The 18,110-nt window shown below is 50.3% G+C and overlaps 1 protein-coding gene across 5 annotated transcripts in view; it reads left to right on the forward strand.

The window, feature by feature from the left end:
* Positions 1-18,110, forward strand: part of LOC132828850 (disintegrin and metalloproteinase domain-containing protein 10-like) — a 143,147-nt gene that overhangs the window by 98,438 nt on the left and 26,599 nt on the right. For 2 of the 5 annotated variants that reach the window (XM_060846001.1, XM_060846002.1), the window contains exons 11-13: positions 392-536; positions 6,594-6,777; positions 15,691-15,790. In XM_060846001.1, the coding sequence (XP_060701984.1) occupies positions 392-536; positions 6,594-6,777; positions 15,691-15,790 (429 nt within the window). Of the gene's footprint in view, positions 1-391; positions 537-6,593; positions 6,778-15,673; positions 15,791-18,110 lie in introns of those variants that run through there. The other 3 variants (XM_060846004.1, XM_060846003.1, XM_060846005.1) reach the window with 2 other exon arrangements.

Genomic DNA, 18,110 nt, shown 5'->3' on the forward strand with positions numbered 1-18,110 from the left:
GTGTGAGGGTGGTGTGTGTGTGTGTAGAGTGAGTGTGTAGACTGTGAGTATGAGTGTGTGTGTGTGGGTGTGGGCGTGAGTGTGAGTGTGTAGACTGTGAGTGTGTAATGTATGAGTGTGGGTGTTAGTGTGAATGTGTAGAGTGAGTGTGAGTGTGAGTGGGTGTGGGTGTGAGTGTGTAGTGTGGGGGTTTGGGTGTGAGTGTGTAGTGTATGGGTGTGAGTGTGTAGTGTGGGGGTGTGGGTGTGAGTGTGAGTGTGGGTAGCGTGGGCACAGTGTGTTGGAGGTGTTCTGTGAGACTGTCCACTCCCTTGACAGTTGCTGGTACGTGCCTGTGATGTTGGAGGCTGAATAATGGTTGTCTCTCTCTCTCTCTCTCTCTGCCTCCCAGAGAGTACGAAGCCAATCTGTGGCAATCAGCTGGTGGAGGAGGGGGAACAGTGCGATGTAGGACACACTAACACTGACCCTTGCTGCTATGGTGCCAGTCAATCAGAGGGAGCTCCCTGTCAACTGAAGCCTGGGAAAAGGTGCAGGTAGGAAGCTCAACCTTGAAGATTCTCCGATGGGAATGGGGAGTTCAAATTCAACCGGAATGGCCATGCCTTTATAGAACAGGGACTAGGTTCAATGGGCCAAGTGGTCTACTCATCTTTCTGATGTATCTGAGTGTGCCTGTAATAGCCTGGCACTGATTGGCACAGGGCCCTGGCATCGACCTGCCTGGTAGGCTAACATCGGACTCTTGATCTGAGCTGATGGTGAGAGTTGTACTTTGTCACGATGCTCCTTCTGCCCCAGTGTACACATTCAGGCTGAGGCTGGACAGAGTCAGCCCACGTGGTCTGCACTTTAAAACCAAAAGGCTACAAGGCCACCAGAAAGGGGAGCAGGAGTTGGTTGTTCTGCCATTCCTCATATCCCCATCTCCTTGTAACCTTCAGTTCCCCAACTGATCAAGAATCTATTGATCTCAGCCTTAAATATACACAAGGCCTCTGCCCCCACAGCTCTCTGGAGTTCCAAAGCCTCTAAACTCTCTGAGAAAAGAAATCCCTCCTCATTTCAATCCTGAATTGGTTCCACTTTATTCTGAGACTGAGCCTTTGGCCCTAGACTCTCCCACAAGGGGAACCACCCTCTCAGTGTTATACCCTGTCCAGCCCCTGAAGGATCCTGTATGGTTCAATGAGATTATCTCTTATTCTTCTAAACTCCAGTGAGTAGAATCCCCTTTGTTCCTGGGACAATCCCTCCATACTGGGGATCATCCCTGTGATCCTTCTCTGAATTCCCTCCAATGAGATTGTATCTTTCTTCAAACAAGGGGAGCAAAACTGCTCACCGCAGTCCAGATGTGGCCTTACTAGTACCTTGAACTAGCCCACTCATATACTCCAACCCTCTTGTAATATGGGCTGAAAATGTGTTGCTGGAAAAGCGCAGCAGGTCAGGCAGCATCCAAGGAACAGGAAACTCGACGCCCTGGGCATAAGCCCTTCCTTCAGGCAGCATCAGGAAGGGCTTATGCCCAGGGCGTCGAGTTTCCTGTTCCTTGGATGCTGCCTGACCTGCTGCGCTTTTCCAGCAACACATTTTCAGCTCTGATCCCCAGCATCTGCAGACCTCACTTACTCCTCTTGTAATATGGGCCACCATTCCATTAGCCCTTCCTGATTACCTGCTGTACCTGTGTGCTAGCTTTCTATGTTTCATACACAAGTTTCCCCCAAGTCCCTCTGTGCTGCAGTTTCTCTATTTAAATGCATTGCTGTTATAGAGCCATACAACAGGGAAACAGAGTCTTCTGTCCAGCCTGTCAATGCCAAACAGGCTTCCTAAATTGAACTCGTCCGTTTTGCCTGCAGTTGGCCCATATCCCCCTAAACCCCTCTGCACCCTCTCTAAAGCATCCCCATCTTTCCAATAATGAGGCAACCAGGGCTGAACACAATGTTCCAAGTGTGGTCTAACCAGGGCTCTCTACAGAGCTGCAGCGTTACCTCATAGCTCCTTAACTCAGTACCTCTGCTAATGAAAGTCAATGCACCATACTTGGGTAGCAACTTTGAGGGATGTGCTGGAAAGTTTGAATAACATGAGGACAGAAAGTCCCTGGGATATGCCCAAAGTTACTACAGGAAGTGAGGGAAGAGATTGTTGCACCATTGACGATGATCTTTGTGTGCTATCTGTCCCCTGGACTGGTGCCAGATGATTGGCAAATGTTATTTCCTTCTTCAAGAATAGGGACAATCCTAGGAATTACAGACCAGTCAGTCTTACATCTGTGGTGGGCAAACTATTGGAGACGATTCAGAGAGGCAGGATTTATGATTACTTCGAAAACCATCATTTGATTAGAGATAGTCAGCATGGCTTTGGGAGGGGCAGGTCATACCTCGCAAACCTTATTGAATTCCTCGAGGATGTGACAAAACACATTGATGAGGGTAGAGCAGTAGATGTGGTGTATATGGATTTTAGCAAGGTGTTTGATAAGGTTCCCCATGGTAGGCTCAATCAGAAAGTAAGGAGGTATGGGATACAGGGAAACCTGGCTGTCTGAGGAGACAGAGGGTGGTAGCAGATGGAAAGTATTCAGCCTGGAGCTTGGTGACCAGTGGTGCTCCGTAGGGATCTGTTTAGATTAGATTAGATTACTGACAGTGTGGAAACAGGCCCTTCGGCCCAACACGTCCACACCGACCCTCCGAAGAGCAACCCACCCAGACCCATTCCCCTACATTTACCCCTTCACCTAACACTACGGGCAATTTAGCATGGCCGATTCACCTAACCTGCACATTTTTTTTGGACTGTGGAGGAAAGCCACACAGACACGGGGAGAATGTACAAACTCCACACAGACAGTCGCCCGAGGTGGGAATTGAACCCGGGTCTCTGGCGCTGTGTGGCAGCAGTGCTAACCACTGAGCCACCATGCCACCCACTGTACTGGGACCTGTGCCCTTTGTGATTTTCATAAATGACTTGGAAGAAGAGGTGGAAGGATGGGTTAGTAAGTTTGCTGATGACACAAAGGTTGGTGGAGTTGTGGATAGTGTGGAGGGCTGTTATAGGTTGCAACGGGACATTGACAGGCAGCAGAACTGGGCTGAGAAGTGGCAGATGGAGTTCAACCTGGAAAAGTGTGAAGTCATTCACTTTGGAAGATCGAATTTAAATGCAGAATAAAGGGTTAAAGGTGGGATTCTTGGCAGTGTGGAGGAACAGAAGGATCTTGGGCTACATGTGCCCAGATGTCTTAAAGTTGCCACCCAGATTGACAGCATTGTTAAGGGGTATGGTGTGTTGGCTTTCATTAGCAGGGGGATTGAGGTTAAGTGATGCAAGTTAAGCTGCAGCTCTATACAGCCCTGGTGAGGACACACTTGGAATATTGTGTTCAGTTCTGGTTATTACAGGAAGGATGTAGAAGCTTTAGAAAGGTTGCAGTGGAGATTTACCGGGATGCTGCCTGGATTGGAGGGCATGCCTTATGAAGAAATGTTGAGGGAGCTGGGACTTTTCTCACTGGAGTGTAGAAGGATGAGGGGTGTACAAGATGATGAGAGGCAGAGAAAGCTAGAGACTTTATCCTAGGGCAGAAACGGCTATCATGAGGAGCCATCATTTTAAGGTATTTGGAGGAAGGTTTAATGGAGATGTCAGATGTAGGTTCATTATGCAGAGGGTGGTGGGTGCGTGGAAGGCACTGCCAGTGGTGGTGGTAGAGTCAGAGATATTAGGAACATTTAAGCGACTCTTGGATGGATACATGGATGAGAGTAAAATGAAGGGTATGTAGGTTAGAGTAGGATAAAAGGTTGGCACAACATTGAGGGCCGAGGGGCCTGTACTGTGCTGTATTGTCCTATCTCCTATGTTCTAAACCTTTCCTATCTATGTACTTGTCCAAATGTCTTTTCAATGTTGTAATTGTACCAGCCCACACCACATCCTCTGGCAGCTCATTCCATACACGTACCACCCTCTGCATGATAAAGTTGTCCCTTTTAAATCTTTCCCCTCTCACCTTAGACATATGCCCTCCAGTTTTCGACTCCCCATACCCTGGAAAAAGACCTTGGGTGTTCACCCTCTCCATGCTCCTCATGATTTTATAAACCTCTATAAGGTCATCTCTCAGCCTCTCCCTATCACTCAAACCTTCCAGTTTCTATACTGGCAAATCGTTTTTGTACCCTTTACATCCAGAACCTCAATCTGAGCTACAAATCTTCTCAAACTGGCTTTTTGCCCCCTTTTTAGTTTAATGCCATCCTCCCCATCACAGGGTGACGAGGATGGTATGCAGTACTCCACTGTGACCTTCCCAATGTCTTGTCCAACTGTAACATGACAACCCAACCCTTGCACTCAGTGCTCTGACTGATGGAAGGTGGCATACTAAATACCTTCTTCACCACCCTGTCTCCCCGTGACACACCCTGCCTCCCCGTGACACACCCTGCCTACCCGTGACACACCCTGCCTACCCGTGACACACCCTGTCTCCCTGTGACACACCCTGTCTCCCTGTGACACACCCTGTCTACCCGTGACACACCCTGCCTCCCTGTGACACACCCTGTCTCCCTGTGACACACCCTGTCTACCCGTGACACACCCTGCCTACCCGTGACACACCCTGTCTCCCCGTGACACACCCTGTCTCCCCGTGACACCATTTTCAAGGTAATATGGACCTACATTCCAAAGTCTCTCAGTTCGACAACATTCCCCACGGCTCTATCAGGAACTGAGTAATTCCTGCCCTGGTTTGTCTTATCAAAGTGCATCACCTCACATTTATCTAAATTAACATTCAACTGCCACTCCTCAGCTCATTGGCCCAGTTGATCATAACTCTGTTGTACTCTTAGATAATTTGCTTCACCGTCCACTATATCACTGATTTTGGCGTCTTCTGCAAGTTTGTTAACCACGTCTCCTGTGTGGCTATAATCATTTATATGAATGATGAACAGCAGTGGATCCAGCACGAATTCTGGCAGCACAGGCCTCAAGTCGGAACAATAACCCTCCAACACCACCCTCTGTCTCCTGCCATCAAGCCAATTTTGTATCCAATTAGCTAGCGCTCCCTGGATCCCATGTGATCTAACTTTACTAACCTGTCTACCATTTGGAATCTTGTCGAAGGCCTTGCTAAGGTCAATGTGCACAATGCCTACCGCTCTGCCTTCATCTATCTGCTTGGGTGCCTCTTCAAAGAACTCAATCAAATTTCTGAGACATGATATCCCACATACAAAGCCATGCTGATTACCTCTAATCAGTCCTTGCCTTTCCAAATGCATGTAGATTCTGGCGACCAGAATCCCATCCAACAACTCACTGGCCTATAGGTCCCTGCCTTTCCTTGCAGCCTTCCCACACCACCGTCCCCCACCCACGACTGCCCCCCCCCCCCAGTTCTCCTGCACCTCATCCGTGGCTGTCAATGACAGAAATATCTCGGCTAGGGGCCCGGCAATTTATTCCCTAACTTCCCACAATGTCCTGGGATACATTTGATCAGGTCTTGGGGATTAATCTACCTTTCTGTGATTTCAAAGCTTCGGCACCTCCTCTTCTGTAATGTGGCCTGTTTTCAAGGCCTCACTATTTATTTCCCCAGGTTTCCTAGTCCCATGTCTTTCTCCACAGTAAATGTGGCTGCAACACATTCATTTAAGACCTCACCCATCTCCTGTGGTTCTACAAATAGGTGGCCTCACTGACCTCGAAAGGGGCCTGTTCTCTTCCTAGTTACTCTTTCAGGAGAAAGTGAGGACTGCAGAGGCTGGAGATCAGAGCTGAAAAATGTGTGGCTGGAAAAGCGCAGCCGGTCAGGCAGCATCATGCCTGAAACGTCGACTCTCCTGCTCCTTGGATGCTGCCTGACCTGCTGCGCTTTTCCAGCAACACATTTTCAGCCCTAGTTACTCTTTCCCCTGGAATATAGTTGTGGAATCTCTTTGGATTCTCCTTAACCTTGTCGGCTAAGGTTAACTTTTTGCCTTGCCCTTCACACACTAACAGGAACGTGCTGTCCCTGAACTCTCATCATCTCGCTTTCGAAAGCCTCCCACTTGCCAGGCGTCCCCCAGCCTCCCCCAACCGACTTTAAAAGTCCCTGACAAATACCATTAAGAGATTTAAAAGGGATCTGAGGGGCAACTTTTACACACAGAGGGTGATACGTGTATGGAATGAACTGCCAGAGGAAGTGGTGGAGGCTGGTACAATTACAACATTTAAGAGGCATTTGGATGGGTATATGAATAAGAAGGGTTTGGAGGGATATGGGCCAAATGGAGAGAGGTGGGACCAGGTTAGATTCAGAAACCTGGGGCTGGCATGGACAGGTTAGACTGAATGGTCTGTTTCTGTGATCTATGACTCGATGACTCTGTGACCTTGTGATTCAAAGGTCACATGGCACCCATTCCCTGTGTGCTGCTTAACGATCCCACCAATCAGAATCGCGATTAGCTGCTGCTGAGTGTGTGTGATATCCAGGTGCCGTCCCGAACAGCGAGTCTCACTGCGTTGTGAATTGGTTTGTTCCCTTACTTTCCCAGCCCCACCCAGGGACCGTGCTGTGACTCCTGGTGTGAACTGGTGCCCCTGGGTCAGCGCTGCAGGAAGGAGACCGAGTGCAACTTTGAGAGCCGTTGTGATGGAGCGAGCACGGCCTGCCCCAATCCCCTTCCCAAAGCTAACTACAGCCTCTGTAACCAGGGAATGCGTCTGTGCCTGAATGGGGTAAGTGAGACCACTCTCACTCCAGCTCACTGGAATATCAGTAAGGCCTTCTCAAAGACTCAAGGATTGTATTACTGAAACCGCTCCTGGTAGTTCTTCATTTGGTGAAAGTGAAGGAACAGTTTCTCTGCTCATTACTGTCCCGCTCCCCTTCGAACACAACTGTCTGTGAGCGAGCCAACTCTTCAGTCTCTGCAGTGCCCTGTCCCACCATTGGGGAAGGATTGATCCAGGTCTTCCCGGTTGGAGCTGAATCCACCCCTCTTTCAGGATCAAAGCCAATCATTGAGTAAACAATGTCCTCATTTATCCAGTTAAAAAATCACACCACACCAGGTTATAGTCCAACAGGTTTAATTGGAAGCACACTAGCTTTCGGAGTGACGCTCCTTCACCAGGTGATAGTGGAGGGCTCGATCGTAACACAGAATTTATAGCAAAAATTTACAGTGTGATGTAACTGAAATTATACATTGCAAAATTGATTGTCTGTTAAGCCTTTCATCTGTTAGAATACAATGATAGTTTCACTTCCGAAAGCTAGTGGAAGAAGCGTCACTCCGAAAGCTAGTGTGCTTCCAGTTAAACCTGTTGGATTATAACCTGGTGTTGTGTGACTTTTAACTTTGTACACCCCAGTCCAACACCGGCATCTCCAAATCATTTATCCAGTGGAATTAATTCTGACACTTATCCTAAATCTGTGTTTATTGATTATTTACCCTCCTACCACTGGGAAATATTTCTTCCAATTATATCCCCTGACAGTTTGAAACACAAGACGCCCAATTTGTAACTTTGACAAAGTTGCATGTGCAGACTGAGTGCCTAGCCCTCCAGGGCAATGGAAACTGATGGGGGCCAATCCTGTGACTGCAATGAGAGATTATTGGTGATTGGATGTTGTATCCTATAGCCAGTCTTGACTAGATTAGACTGCCTACAATGTGGAAACAGGCCCTTCGGCCTAACAAGTCCACCCCGACCCGCTGAAGAGTAACCCACCCAGATCCATTTCCAGGAAGTGGTATGCACCCCTCATTTCCATCCGGAGCAAACTGGACACACATTTCTCTTGCAGTACTGTCGCATTGCTGCTGCATTGCTGCTGCATTATTGCTGCATTGCTCCCGCACTGCCTGCAGCCCCCGGGGTATGTGATCTGGGTGTGCATGAACCTTCAGCAAATTCTTCTGTCTTCTTCCTGCCATGAAGAAAGACACGGACTGCGAATTCACCAGAATCTTCACCAGGACAGAGTGAAGGAGACCGCTCTCTTTGGAGAGAAAAAGGGCTGAGAGGAGATTGGACTGAGGGTTTCGAAATTATTAACAGTTGGATACGGTAGATAGGGAGAAACCATTTCCGCTTGTAAAAGGAACAACCCAGAGGAACAATGATTGAACAAAACAAGAGTGATTTGTGAAGAAATTTTTTTTAAATAACAAACAATTACGGTGAGGACCGTGCTGCCTGTACATGTACTGGAGGCAGGCTCAACTGAAGGGTTCAACTAGGCCATTGGTTGATTATTTACATAAAAGTGATGTTCAGGAATATGGGGAAAAAACAGGAAATTGGCACTTGGTGATAGAACAGTGTAGGCATGACAGGCAGAATGGCCTCTTTCTGCACTGTAACAATTCTGTGATTGTATTCAAAGTGTGCTGACACAGAACCAAAAGGAATACATTCTGTGATATCGAGCGTGAATCGGAATTTATTTTAAATTCATTCACTGGATGGGAGCATTGCTGCTTCGTATTAAATGCCCATCTGTAATTGCCTGAGGGCATTAATACTCAACATTTGCTGCGACCGTGTAGTCATAGAATCAAAAAATCCCTACGTTGGCCATTCAGCCCATCGAGTTTACACCGAGCCTCCCTGGGAGCGTCCCACCCAGACCCATCCCCCCATCCTATCCCTGTAACCCTGCATTTCCCATGGCCAACCCACCCAACCTGTACATCCCTGAACATTTTGGGCAATTTAGCATGGCCAATCCACCCTGAGCTGCACATTTTCGGACTGCAGGAGGAAACTGAAGCGCCCAGAGGAAACCCCTGCAGACATGAGGCGAATGTACAATCTCCACTCAGTCACCCAAGGGTGGAATCGAACCTGGGTCCCTGGTGCTGGGAGGTGCTACCCACTGAGCCACCATGTCTCCCTGTAATGTAGTCACATGTAAGCCAGACACGGTAAGGTTTCCTGGCCTAAACGCCATTCATGACTCCGATGTGTTTTTACAACTACCACCAGCCTTGGTTGCGTGGTTACCATTGGCTAGCTCTTTGTTCCTATTTTTTAACACGTTGAGTGCAAACGTTGCCTCCTGTCATGGGTCGGACATGAACCCCTGTCCCAGGACATTTACCTGGTGTTCGGGATTATGGTCGAGATTATGGTGCTGGAAAAGCACAGCTGGTCAGGCAGCATCCGAGGAGCAGGAGAATCGACGTTTCAAACATTTCTGAGCTCATTCCTGATGAAGGGCTTATGCTCCTCGGATATTGCCTGACCTGCTGTGCTTTTCCAGCACCACGCTCTCGACTCTGATCTCCAGCGTCTGCAGTCCTCACTTTCTCCCCCATTCTGAATTACGGTCCAGTGACATTGCCCCTTCCCTAAATGTGACTCAACTCCTGTTGTGATAAAGGCTAACACACCTTTCATTCTCCAACCCCATTCCTTATAGCTCTTGCAGGTTGTCCTAAGTTGACACATGTGTCTTTGGAGTTTCCCTAAGACCTGTTTACACAGCTGCAATACCCTGCCTTTGTAAAATCCTCCACCCACTGGGAACTTACTGGGGAATGTACTGTACCCCAACATCATGTAAGACCAACGACCTTTCCTTTCCAAGGTTGGGTTCCTGCTGGGTGGACCAGCATTTATTGCCCATCCCCAGTTGCCCCTTGAGAAGGTGAGCTGCCTTCTTGAACTGCTGTGGTCCATACGCTGTCCGTGCACCTAGTGCCCAAATCGAAGCAAGACACTGTTGTTGCTGCCATCCTGAAATAACAACAGGAAACACTTCGAGAAACTCGGCAGGTCATGCGACATTTGCAGAGAGAGAGATTTCTTGCCTTGGATGCTGATAGATCTCAATGAGCTTCACCACAGTTTGTATGAGACCCACAATGCTGTTCAGGAGGGAGTTCCCAAATTTTGACCCAACAACCCTGTGGGTTTTGAGTGGATGGTTGTTTTCAACTGGTACGGACGTGATGGGCCGAAGAGCCTTCATCTGTAATGTCGATCACCATGACACTGAAGGGAGAAATGTTAACACATTGGAATCAAACTTCAAAGTTGATGCGAAATAATCAATTCTAATGAAATCTTTTACCACGGTTGGGGGATGGGAGACGAGAGTCCTGTGCCTCACTTCATGCTTCATCCCCATTGTTAAATCGCCATGGACACTGCGGAAAATTCTGGGCAGTAAGTGCAAGAGAGCCTGCTTAAAACAGAGGAATATGGAGAATCAGAAAAGAGGTGAGGGGTAACTGTTTGTGCAGAGGTGACTGGGATCACTCCCTCTGCTCCTTTCGAGATGGTGCTCAGGGTATTGGGATGTGGAAAGTTGTCCCAGTGGGTGGAGGATTTTACAAAGGCAGCCGATTGCAGCTGTGTGAACAGGTCTCTGGGATACTCCAAAGGCACAACCTACAAGGGCTGTAAGGAATGAGGTTGGAGAATGAATGGTATGTTAGCCTTTATCACAACAGGAGTTGAGGAGTTTTGCTGTAATTATGTACAATCTTGCTGAGACCATTAAGTGCAGTTTTCGCTCAGGAAAGGATATGATTTTTCAGAATGAGGGAGTGCAGTCGAGGTTCACCAATAGATTCCTGGGGTGGTGATACAGTCCTGTGATGAGAGATTGAAGAGATTGGACTATCATTACGCCGAGAGTCATAACCGTGCAGATGTGACCCTTCAGCCCATTGAGTCTGCACTGACAAAGAAAAGTAGTATTCTCTCTGGTTTAGTAGAATGAGAGGCAATCCCATGAAAACATATTAACATGGATAGACAGAGTAGACGCAGAAACAAAGGTTCCTCTGCCTGTACAGTCTTCACATCAGTGCAAACAACTCAGCCCACAACAATCTTCAGCCAGAGGTACTGATTGGATGATCTATCTCAGTCTCCTCCTGTGGTCCCTAACATTACAAATCTCCAGCATCTGCAATCCTCACTTCCTCCCAGCATTACAGATATCAGCCTTCTGTCAAATCATGTGATATCAAGAAATAGTTGGAGGCACTGGATACTGGAACGGCAATGGGCCTTGATAACATTCTGGTAATAGTACAGAAGACCTATGCTCCAGAATTTGCCGTTCCCCTTATCCAGGCTGTTCCAGGACAGTTACAGCCCAACAAGGGGGAGAGTTAGCCCAGCTAGCTCCTGTGCATAAAAAGCAGGACAAATCCAACCCGGCCAGTTACCACCCCACCAGTCCACTCTCGATCATCAGTAAAATGATGGAAGGTGTCATTGACAGAAGCAGCACCTGCTCAGCAATAACCTGCTCAGTGACGCCCAGTTTGGGTTCCCCCAGGGCCACTCAGCTCCTGACCCCATTACAGCCTTGGTTCAAACATGGACAAGAGAGCTGAATTCCAGAGGGGAGGGGAGAGGGACATCAAGGCTGCATTCGACCGAGTGCGGCATCAAGGAGCCTTAACAGAAAGGAGTGACTCAGTGGTTAGCACTGCTGCCGCACAGCACCAGGGTCTCAGGTTTGAGTCCCACCCTTGGGTGTCTGTGTGGAGTTTGCACATTCTCCCAGTGTCTGTGTGGGTTTCCTCCGGGTGCTCCAGTTTCCTCCCACAGTCCAAAGATGTGCAGGTTATGTGGATTGGCCATGCTAAATTACCTGTAGTGTTCGGTGCATTAGTCAGAGGTAAATGTAAGGGGGGGTGGATGTGGGTGGGTTGCTCTTCGGAGGGTCAGTGTGAACTTGTTGGGCTGAATGGCCTGTTTCCACACTGTAGGGAATCTAATCAAAACTGGAATCACTGGGTATCAGGGGGTAAACTCTCTGGTGGTTAGATTCATACCTGACACATAGGAAGATGACGGTGAGAGTTGGAAGTCAGCTATCTCAGCTCCAGGACATCCCTGCAGGAGTCCCTCAGGGTAGTGTCCTGGGCCCCATCCCTCTGTCATAAGGCCAGAAGTGGGGATGTTCACCAATGATCGCACAATGTTCAGCACCATTCCTGACTCCGCAGACACCGAAACAGTCCATGTTGAGATGCAACAAGATCTGGTCAATATCCAGGCTCAGGCTAATGGCAAGTAACATTCACGCCACACAAATTCCAAGCAATGACCATCTCCGATTAGGGACAATCTAACCACTCCCCAATGGTGTTACCAACACTGAATCCCACACTATAACATCTTGAGGGTTACCATTGACCAGAAACTCAACTAGACTTGCTTTTTACACACAGTAGCTACAAGAGCAGGTCAGAGGCCAGGAATACTGCAATGAGTAACTCAGCTCCTGTCCACCATCTACAAGGCACTTGCCTGGATGGGTGTAGCTCCAACAAGGAACTTGACACCATTTAGGACAACACCCACTCCCTCCATCACTGACACAGCAGTGTGTACCATTTTACAAGATGCACTGCCGAAATTCATCAAAGACCTTCAGATGGCACCTTCCAAACCTCCAACCACTACCATCTAGCATGTCTAGGACAGCAGATACGTGGGAACACTGCCAACTGCGAAGTCCCCTCCAAGCCACTCACCGTCCTGACCTGGAAATATATCGTCTATAGAGTCGCTGGGTCAAAATCCTGGAATTCCCCCCAAAGGGCATTGTGGGCCAACCTTTAACACCTGGACTGCAGAAGTTCAAGGAGCATACCACCTTGTCAAGGCCCATGAGGACTGAGCAGAAAATCCCTGGCCCAGCCAGTAACATCCATGTCCCAAAGAGAATTAAAACAAAACTAAGAAGGTGGTCAATATTTGGAATTGTCTACCCCCAGAGGGCGGCAGAAGCTCAGTCAGGAGTAAGCTCAAGGCAGAGATTGGTAGGTTTCTAGTTACTAATAACATCGAAGAAGATGGGAAGTGTGCAGGAAAGAGGAGCTGAGCTGAATGACCAGCCATCATCTGGTCAAACAGCAGAGCTATCCCGAGGGGCTGAATAGCCTCTTCCCATCCTCTCTGTCTCCGTGTTTCTGGTCAGACTCATAGATGGAGAAGAAAAACTGGGGAAAGGGGGAGAAATCCAATTAAGTTTTTGGAGATGTCAAGAAGGTTGATTTTGGTGAAGAATCCTGTGCCTCATGCAGCAGCTCTCCAATGGCCAATCTCATTTCGGGCCTGACAGGACATTTGCTCAAGATATTCCTGAATGGTGTGAAGGGAAGGAACCTCCTTCCTCTGACTGGGAGCTCTCCATGTGACACATGGGTGAAGGTGGTGAGGGTGGTGAGGGTGGTGGATACCTGGGCACCAGCGGGACAGCCAATGAGACGGCTTCTTTTCAGCAGGGCTTGTGGGTAGTGAATAACAAATGCCGCAGCAGTTCGAGGGCCCCAGAGGCAATAAACCTAACTCTGACTGCCCCCCACAAAGAGATGGCTGTCAATCAGAGGCTGGCAGCCCTACACTGGGGGCAGTGCCAGTGATAGTATTGGCAGCTGGTGCTGAAGCACCCTGGAACAAGCAGAGGGTCATTGAGGGACCCAGCCCACACTCACAGGGAACTCATTCCCCAGGGACCCCATCACTGGGAAGCCTCCCACTGGGAACCCTCCTCACCGGGAACCCCCTCACCGGGAACCCTCCTCACCGGGAACCCTCCTCACTGGGAACCTCCTCACTGGGAACCCCCTCACTGGGAACCCCCTCACTGGAAACCCCCTCACTGGGACCCCCTACCGGGAACCCCCTCACTGGGAACCCCCTCACTGGGCACCTCCTCACTGGGCACCTCCTCATTGGGAACCCCCTCATTGGGAACCCCCTCACTGGGCACCCCTTCACCAGTAAATGACCAGATTGGGGAGACTGCTCACCACATTCACATTCACTCTCCCCAGCCCTGACACATGGATCTGGCAGTGTGTACGATGGCCAACTACCCAGTGTGGGCACCTTCCAACCCAGTGACCTTGTTATGACCTTTCCCAAGTTATTACAGTTCCAGGCAGGATACCCCAAACCCTCAAGCTCCCAGTTGAGGAGGGACCAATCATCTCTTGGTTTGATAACAAGTTTAGTTTAAGATGGACCCTGTCCCTTTGTGGATACCTTTCCCAAGATCCAGGTGGGCTTCTGTTTAAAAGCAGCCATTTTAACCGGGCTCCCACTGCTAATAAAAGCCGGAGTTGACTAATCATTAAGTGGAAGATAAGGAAGAATAACAGAGACACACTCAGGGATGGTATTGTGCGGTCGCAGATCAGTCCCTATGGGTTATTTGTGAAAAATGGAGAGTGAAACATTGCTCACCTTCCACCATCTCCCACAGACCATGATCAAATTGGCTTTTAACCCTCTTCTTGTGCATTCTTGACCCAGAATCTGTCCCTTGCCCAGACTCTACTCAAATACCCTGTTAAGTTCACAGTCTGTAATAATTCCGAGGGGATCACACCGTGGTTTGTGAGATATTTTTGCCTTTTGAACACATCCTCATCCAGTATGATATTCCAGGGTCTCGCTCCTGAGCATGACAGCTGCTGGGTTTATAGTCTGCAGTCAACAGTTGTTTCTGTATATCGTTTATGTTAGAAAAAAGCATTCCTAAAGTTCAATGTGGTCATTGGCGATTGGGATTTTAGGCCTAGATTCATAGAGTCATGGTCAAACACTTCCATCGAGAAGGACCAGGGCAGTAGATACATGGGAACACCAACCATTTCAAGCTCCCCTCCAAGTCCCCCACCATCCGACTTGGAAATATATCGCTGTCCCTTCACTGTTGCTGGATCAAATTCCTGGTACTCCTTCCATCACCGTATTGTGTCAGCCTATAGCATGGGCATTGTAGCAGCTCTTCACCACCTTCTGAAGGGGCAACTAGGGATGGGCACGAAATCCTGGGCCTAGCCAGCGATGCTCACACCCCGTGGATGAATTTAAGCTGTCCGATTTAAGCATCCTGCCAGCAAGGACAGTGTTACTTTCCAGGTTACTCAGGCCATCTGGATGGTTTACAACAACAACTTGTCGTGTACTTTTACTTTAGTGTGAACTTCACACAAAACGCACCAAGCAAGTCACTAAGGCAGATTGCCAAATGTTTGGACAAAAAGGTGACTGTTACAGGGGTATTTTGAAAGAGAAAAGTAGGAGGATGAAGAGGTTTGCCAGGGTATGGGTGGTGGAAAGATGGTTGAGGTTGAGTCTCGCTCATTGGACGATCAGGAGTCTTTATCGCACTCTCAGCTACCCTCCCCCAGCCCAACCCTCTCCCATTTATCTCTCCACCCTCTCAGCTCACAAGCATCATTCCTGATGAAGGGCTTTTGCCCGAAATGTAGACCCACCTGCTTCTCGGATGCTGCTGCGCTTTTCCAGCACCACACTCTCGACCCTGATCTCCAGCACCTGCACTCCCCACTTTCTCCTTTCCTGAAGAAGGGTTATAGCAGAAATGTCGGAATTCTCCACCTCCTGGCTTGCTGTGCTTATCCAGCACAGATGTCTTTCCCAGCTAGCAGGGATGTGACGGACTGAGTGGTCTCCAGTATGCGGTGACTGGCTATCATTCAGTCACTCTGGGAGCAATAAGAAGTTGCCTGTCTGTGTAATGTCTTCCAATGTTTAACATCTCAAATAGCTGCTGTGTGAGACTTGATGGATTGGATCACTTGTTCCCCAATGTCATTCCTGCATTGATTAGCCTCCGTGTTTGTCCAGCGATGCACCGAGTCCCTGTGTGTGAGGCACAACCTGGAACAGTGCAGCTCCCTCAGCCAGTCCAGCGAGGAGGCGTGTCAACTCTGGTGCCAGAGGGCAGGTACATGGCTCAGGGGTGGGGAAGGGGGTGAGGGGGGAAGAGCTGGAGGGAGCGGATACATCAAAGAGGAGGAGACGGGTTGGACGGAGGCAGCAGTGCATAAGGGAGGGACAGGGAAGGAGGGGTGAAAGGGTGGGGGGGGGGGGGGGAGAGGGATGGTACCCGAGAGATTTGGGGGGTGGATGGATTGGGGCTGTGAGTGACAGAGAGGGGGCAGGAAGTGATTGGGAAGGGGGAGTAATGAGGATAGAGCAGTGAAAAGGGGGGGGGGGCAGTCAGGAAGGGTTGTTTCAGGGGTAGTGAGGTGGAGGGCGACTGAGGGGAAGGAACTGAGGGTAAAGGAATAGTGAGGGAGTGAAGGGGGAGTGAGAGGGGTGGGGCAGTGATGTGGGTGATGGGGGAGGGGGAGTGAGGTGGGTGATGGGGAGGGGGAGTGAGTGGGGTAGGGCAGTGAGGTGGGTGATGGGGAGGGGGAGTGAGATGGGTGGGGCAGTGAGGTGGGTGATGGAGGAGGGGGAGTGAGTGGGGTAGGGCAGTGATGTGGGTGGTAGGGGAGTGGGGTGAGAGGGGTGGGGCAGTGATGTGGGTGATGGGGGAGGGGGAGTGAGATGGGTGGGGGAGTGAGGTGGGTGATGGGGAGGGGGAGTGAGTGGGGTAGGGCAGTGATGTGGGTGATAGGGGAGTGGGGTGAGAGGGGTGGGGCAGTGATGTGGGTGATAGGGGAGTGGGGTGAGAGGGGTGGGGCAGTGATGTGGGTGATGGAGGAGGGGGAGTGAGTGGGGTAGGGCAGTGATGTGGGTGATAGGGGAGTGGGGTGAGAGGGGTGGGGCAGTGAGGTGGGTGATGGAGGAGGGGGAGTGAGAGGGGTAGGGCAGTGATGTGGGTGATGGAGGAGGGGGAGTGAGAGGGGTGGGGCAGTGATGTGGGTGATAGGGGAGTGGGGTGAGAGGGGTGGGGCAGTGATGTGGGTGATAGGGGAGTGGGGTGAGAGGGGTGGGGCAGTGATGTGGGTGATAGGGGAGTGGGGTGAGAGGGGTGGGGCAGTGAGGTGGGTGATAGGGGAGTGGGGTGAGAGGGGTGGGGCAGTGAGGTGGGTGATAGGGGAGTGGGGTGAGAGGGGTGGGGCAGTGAGGTGGGTGATGGAGGAGGGGGAGTGAGAGGGGTAGGGCAGTGATGTGGGTGATGGAGGAGGGGGAGTGAGAGGGGTGGGAGAGTGAGATGGGTGATGGGGAGGGGGAGTGAGAGGGGTAGGGCAGTGATGTGGGTGATGGAGGAGGGGGAGTGAGAGGGGTGGGGCAGTGAGGTGGGTGATGGAGGAGGGGGAGTGAGAGGGGTGGGAGAGTGAGATGGGTGATGGGGAGGGGGAGTGAGTGGGGTAGGGCAGTGATGTGGGTGATAGGGGAGTGGGGTGAGAGGGGTGGGGCAGTGATGTGGGTGATGGGGGAGGGGGAGTGAGATGGGTGGGGGAGTGAGGTGGGTGATGGGGAGGGGGAGTGAGATGGGTGGGGGTGAGAGGGGTGGGAGAGTCAGGTGGCTGATGGGGGAGGGGAAGTGAGGGGGAGGTGGGTGATGGGGGTGAGGGAGCAAGAGGGCTGGGGGTGAGATGGGGGGAGTCAGGTGAGTGATGGGGGTGGGGAAGTGAGAGTGGAGCAGGACTGAAGGGAGAGTGATAGTGTGACAGAATGGAGGTTTTGGGGGGTGATAGTGAAGATGAAGGTGAGTAAGGGGGAGGGGTAGTGAGAGAGTGGCAGGGAAGACGAGGAAGGGGGACTGAGGGGAGAGTGATGGGGGAGAGGAAGAGACAGGATGGGATAGTGCGGGGGGGAGGGGAGTAGTGAGGGATTGTGAAGGGGGAACGGGACTGAGGAGGAGGTGCTGGGTGCTGAAGTGTAATGAATCTTGCTGTCAATGGCGATGTATTTTATCTTTTTGTCCATTTTTCTTTTTTTTATTACCCCCCACACTGCCACCTAACTGCGGTGGTGCTTATATTTCCCCAGCACCCATGGTGTGTGTGTGTGCAGGGGTGAGACACAGGGAGAGACACAAAGTGCACAAATCTTTATTCAAATCTCCCCCACCAGGAAGATAGCAAACAGCCGAGTGGCCAGGGACAAGCAGTGTCCTTCAGATGGAAGGGCAGTGCTGTATGAAGGGGAGATGGTGACGATGGATTTACTGTGAGATCGCTTGTTTGGATTTGAAGGTGTAAAGGTGTCAGTTCGATCCGCTGGCCAATCAGATCTCGCCATGAAAAGTTGGGATCTGTTCTGCAAGTAAAAAGTGAGGTCTGCAGATGCTGGAGATCAGACATCTCCAT

This window comes from Hemiscyllium ocellatum, chromosome 28 (assembly GCF_020745735.1).
Source record: "Hemiscyllium ocellatum isolate sHemOce1 chromosome 28, sHemOce1.pat.X.cur, whole genome shotgun sequence".
NCBI lineage: Eukaryota > Metazoa > Chordata > Chondrichthyes > Orectolobiformes > Hemiscylliidae > Hemiscyllium > Hemiscyllium ocellatum.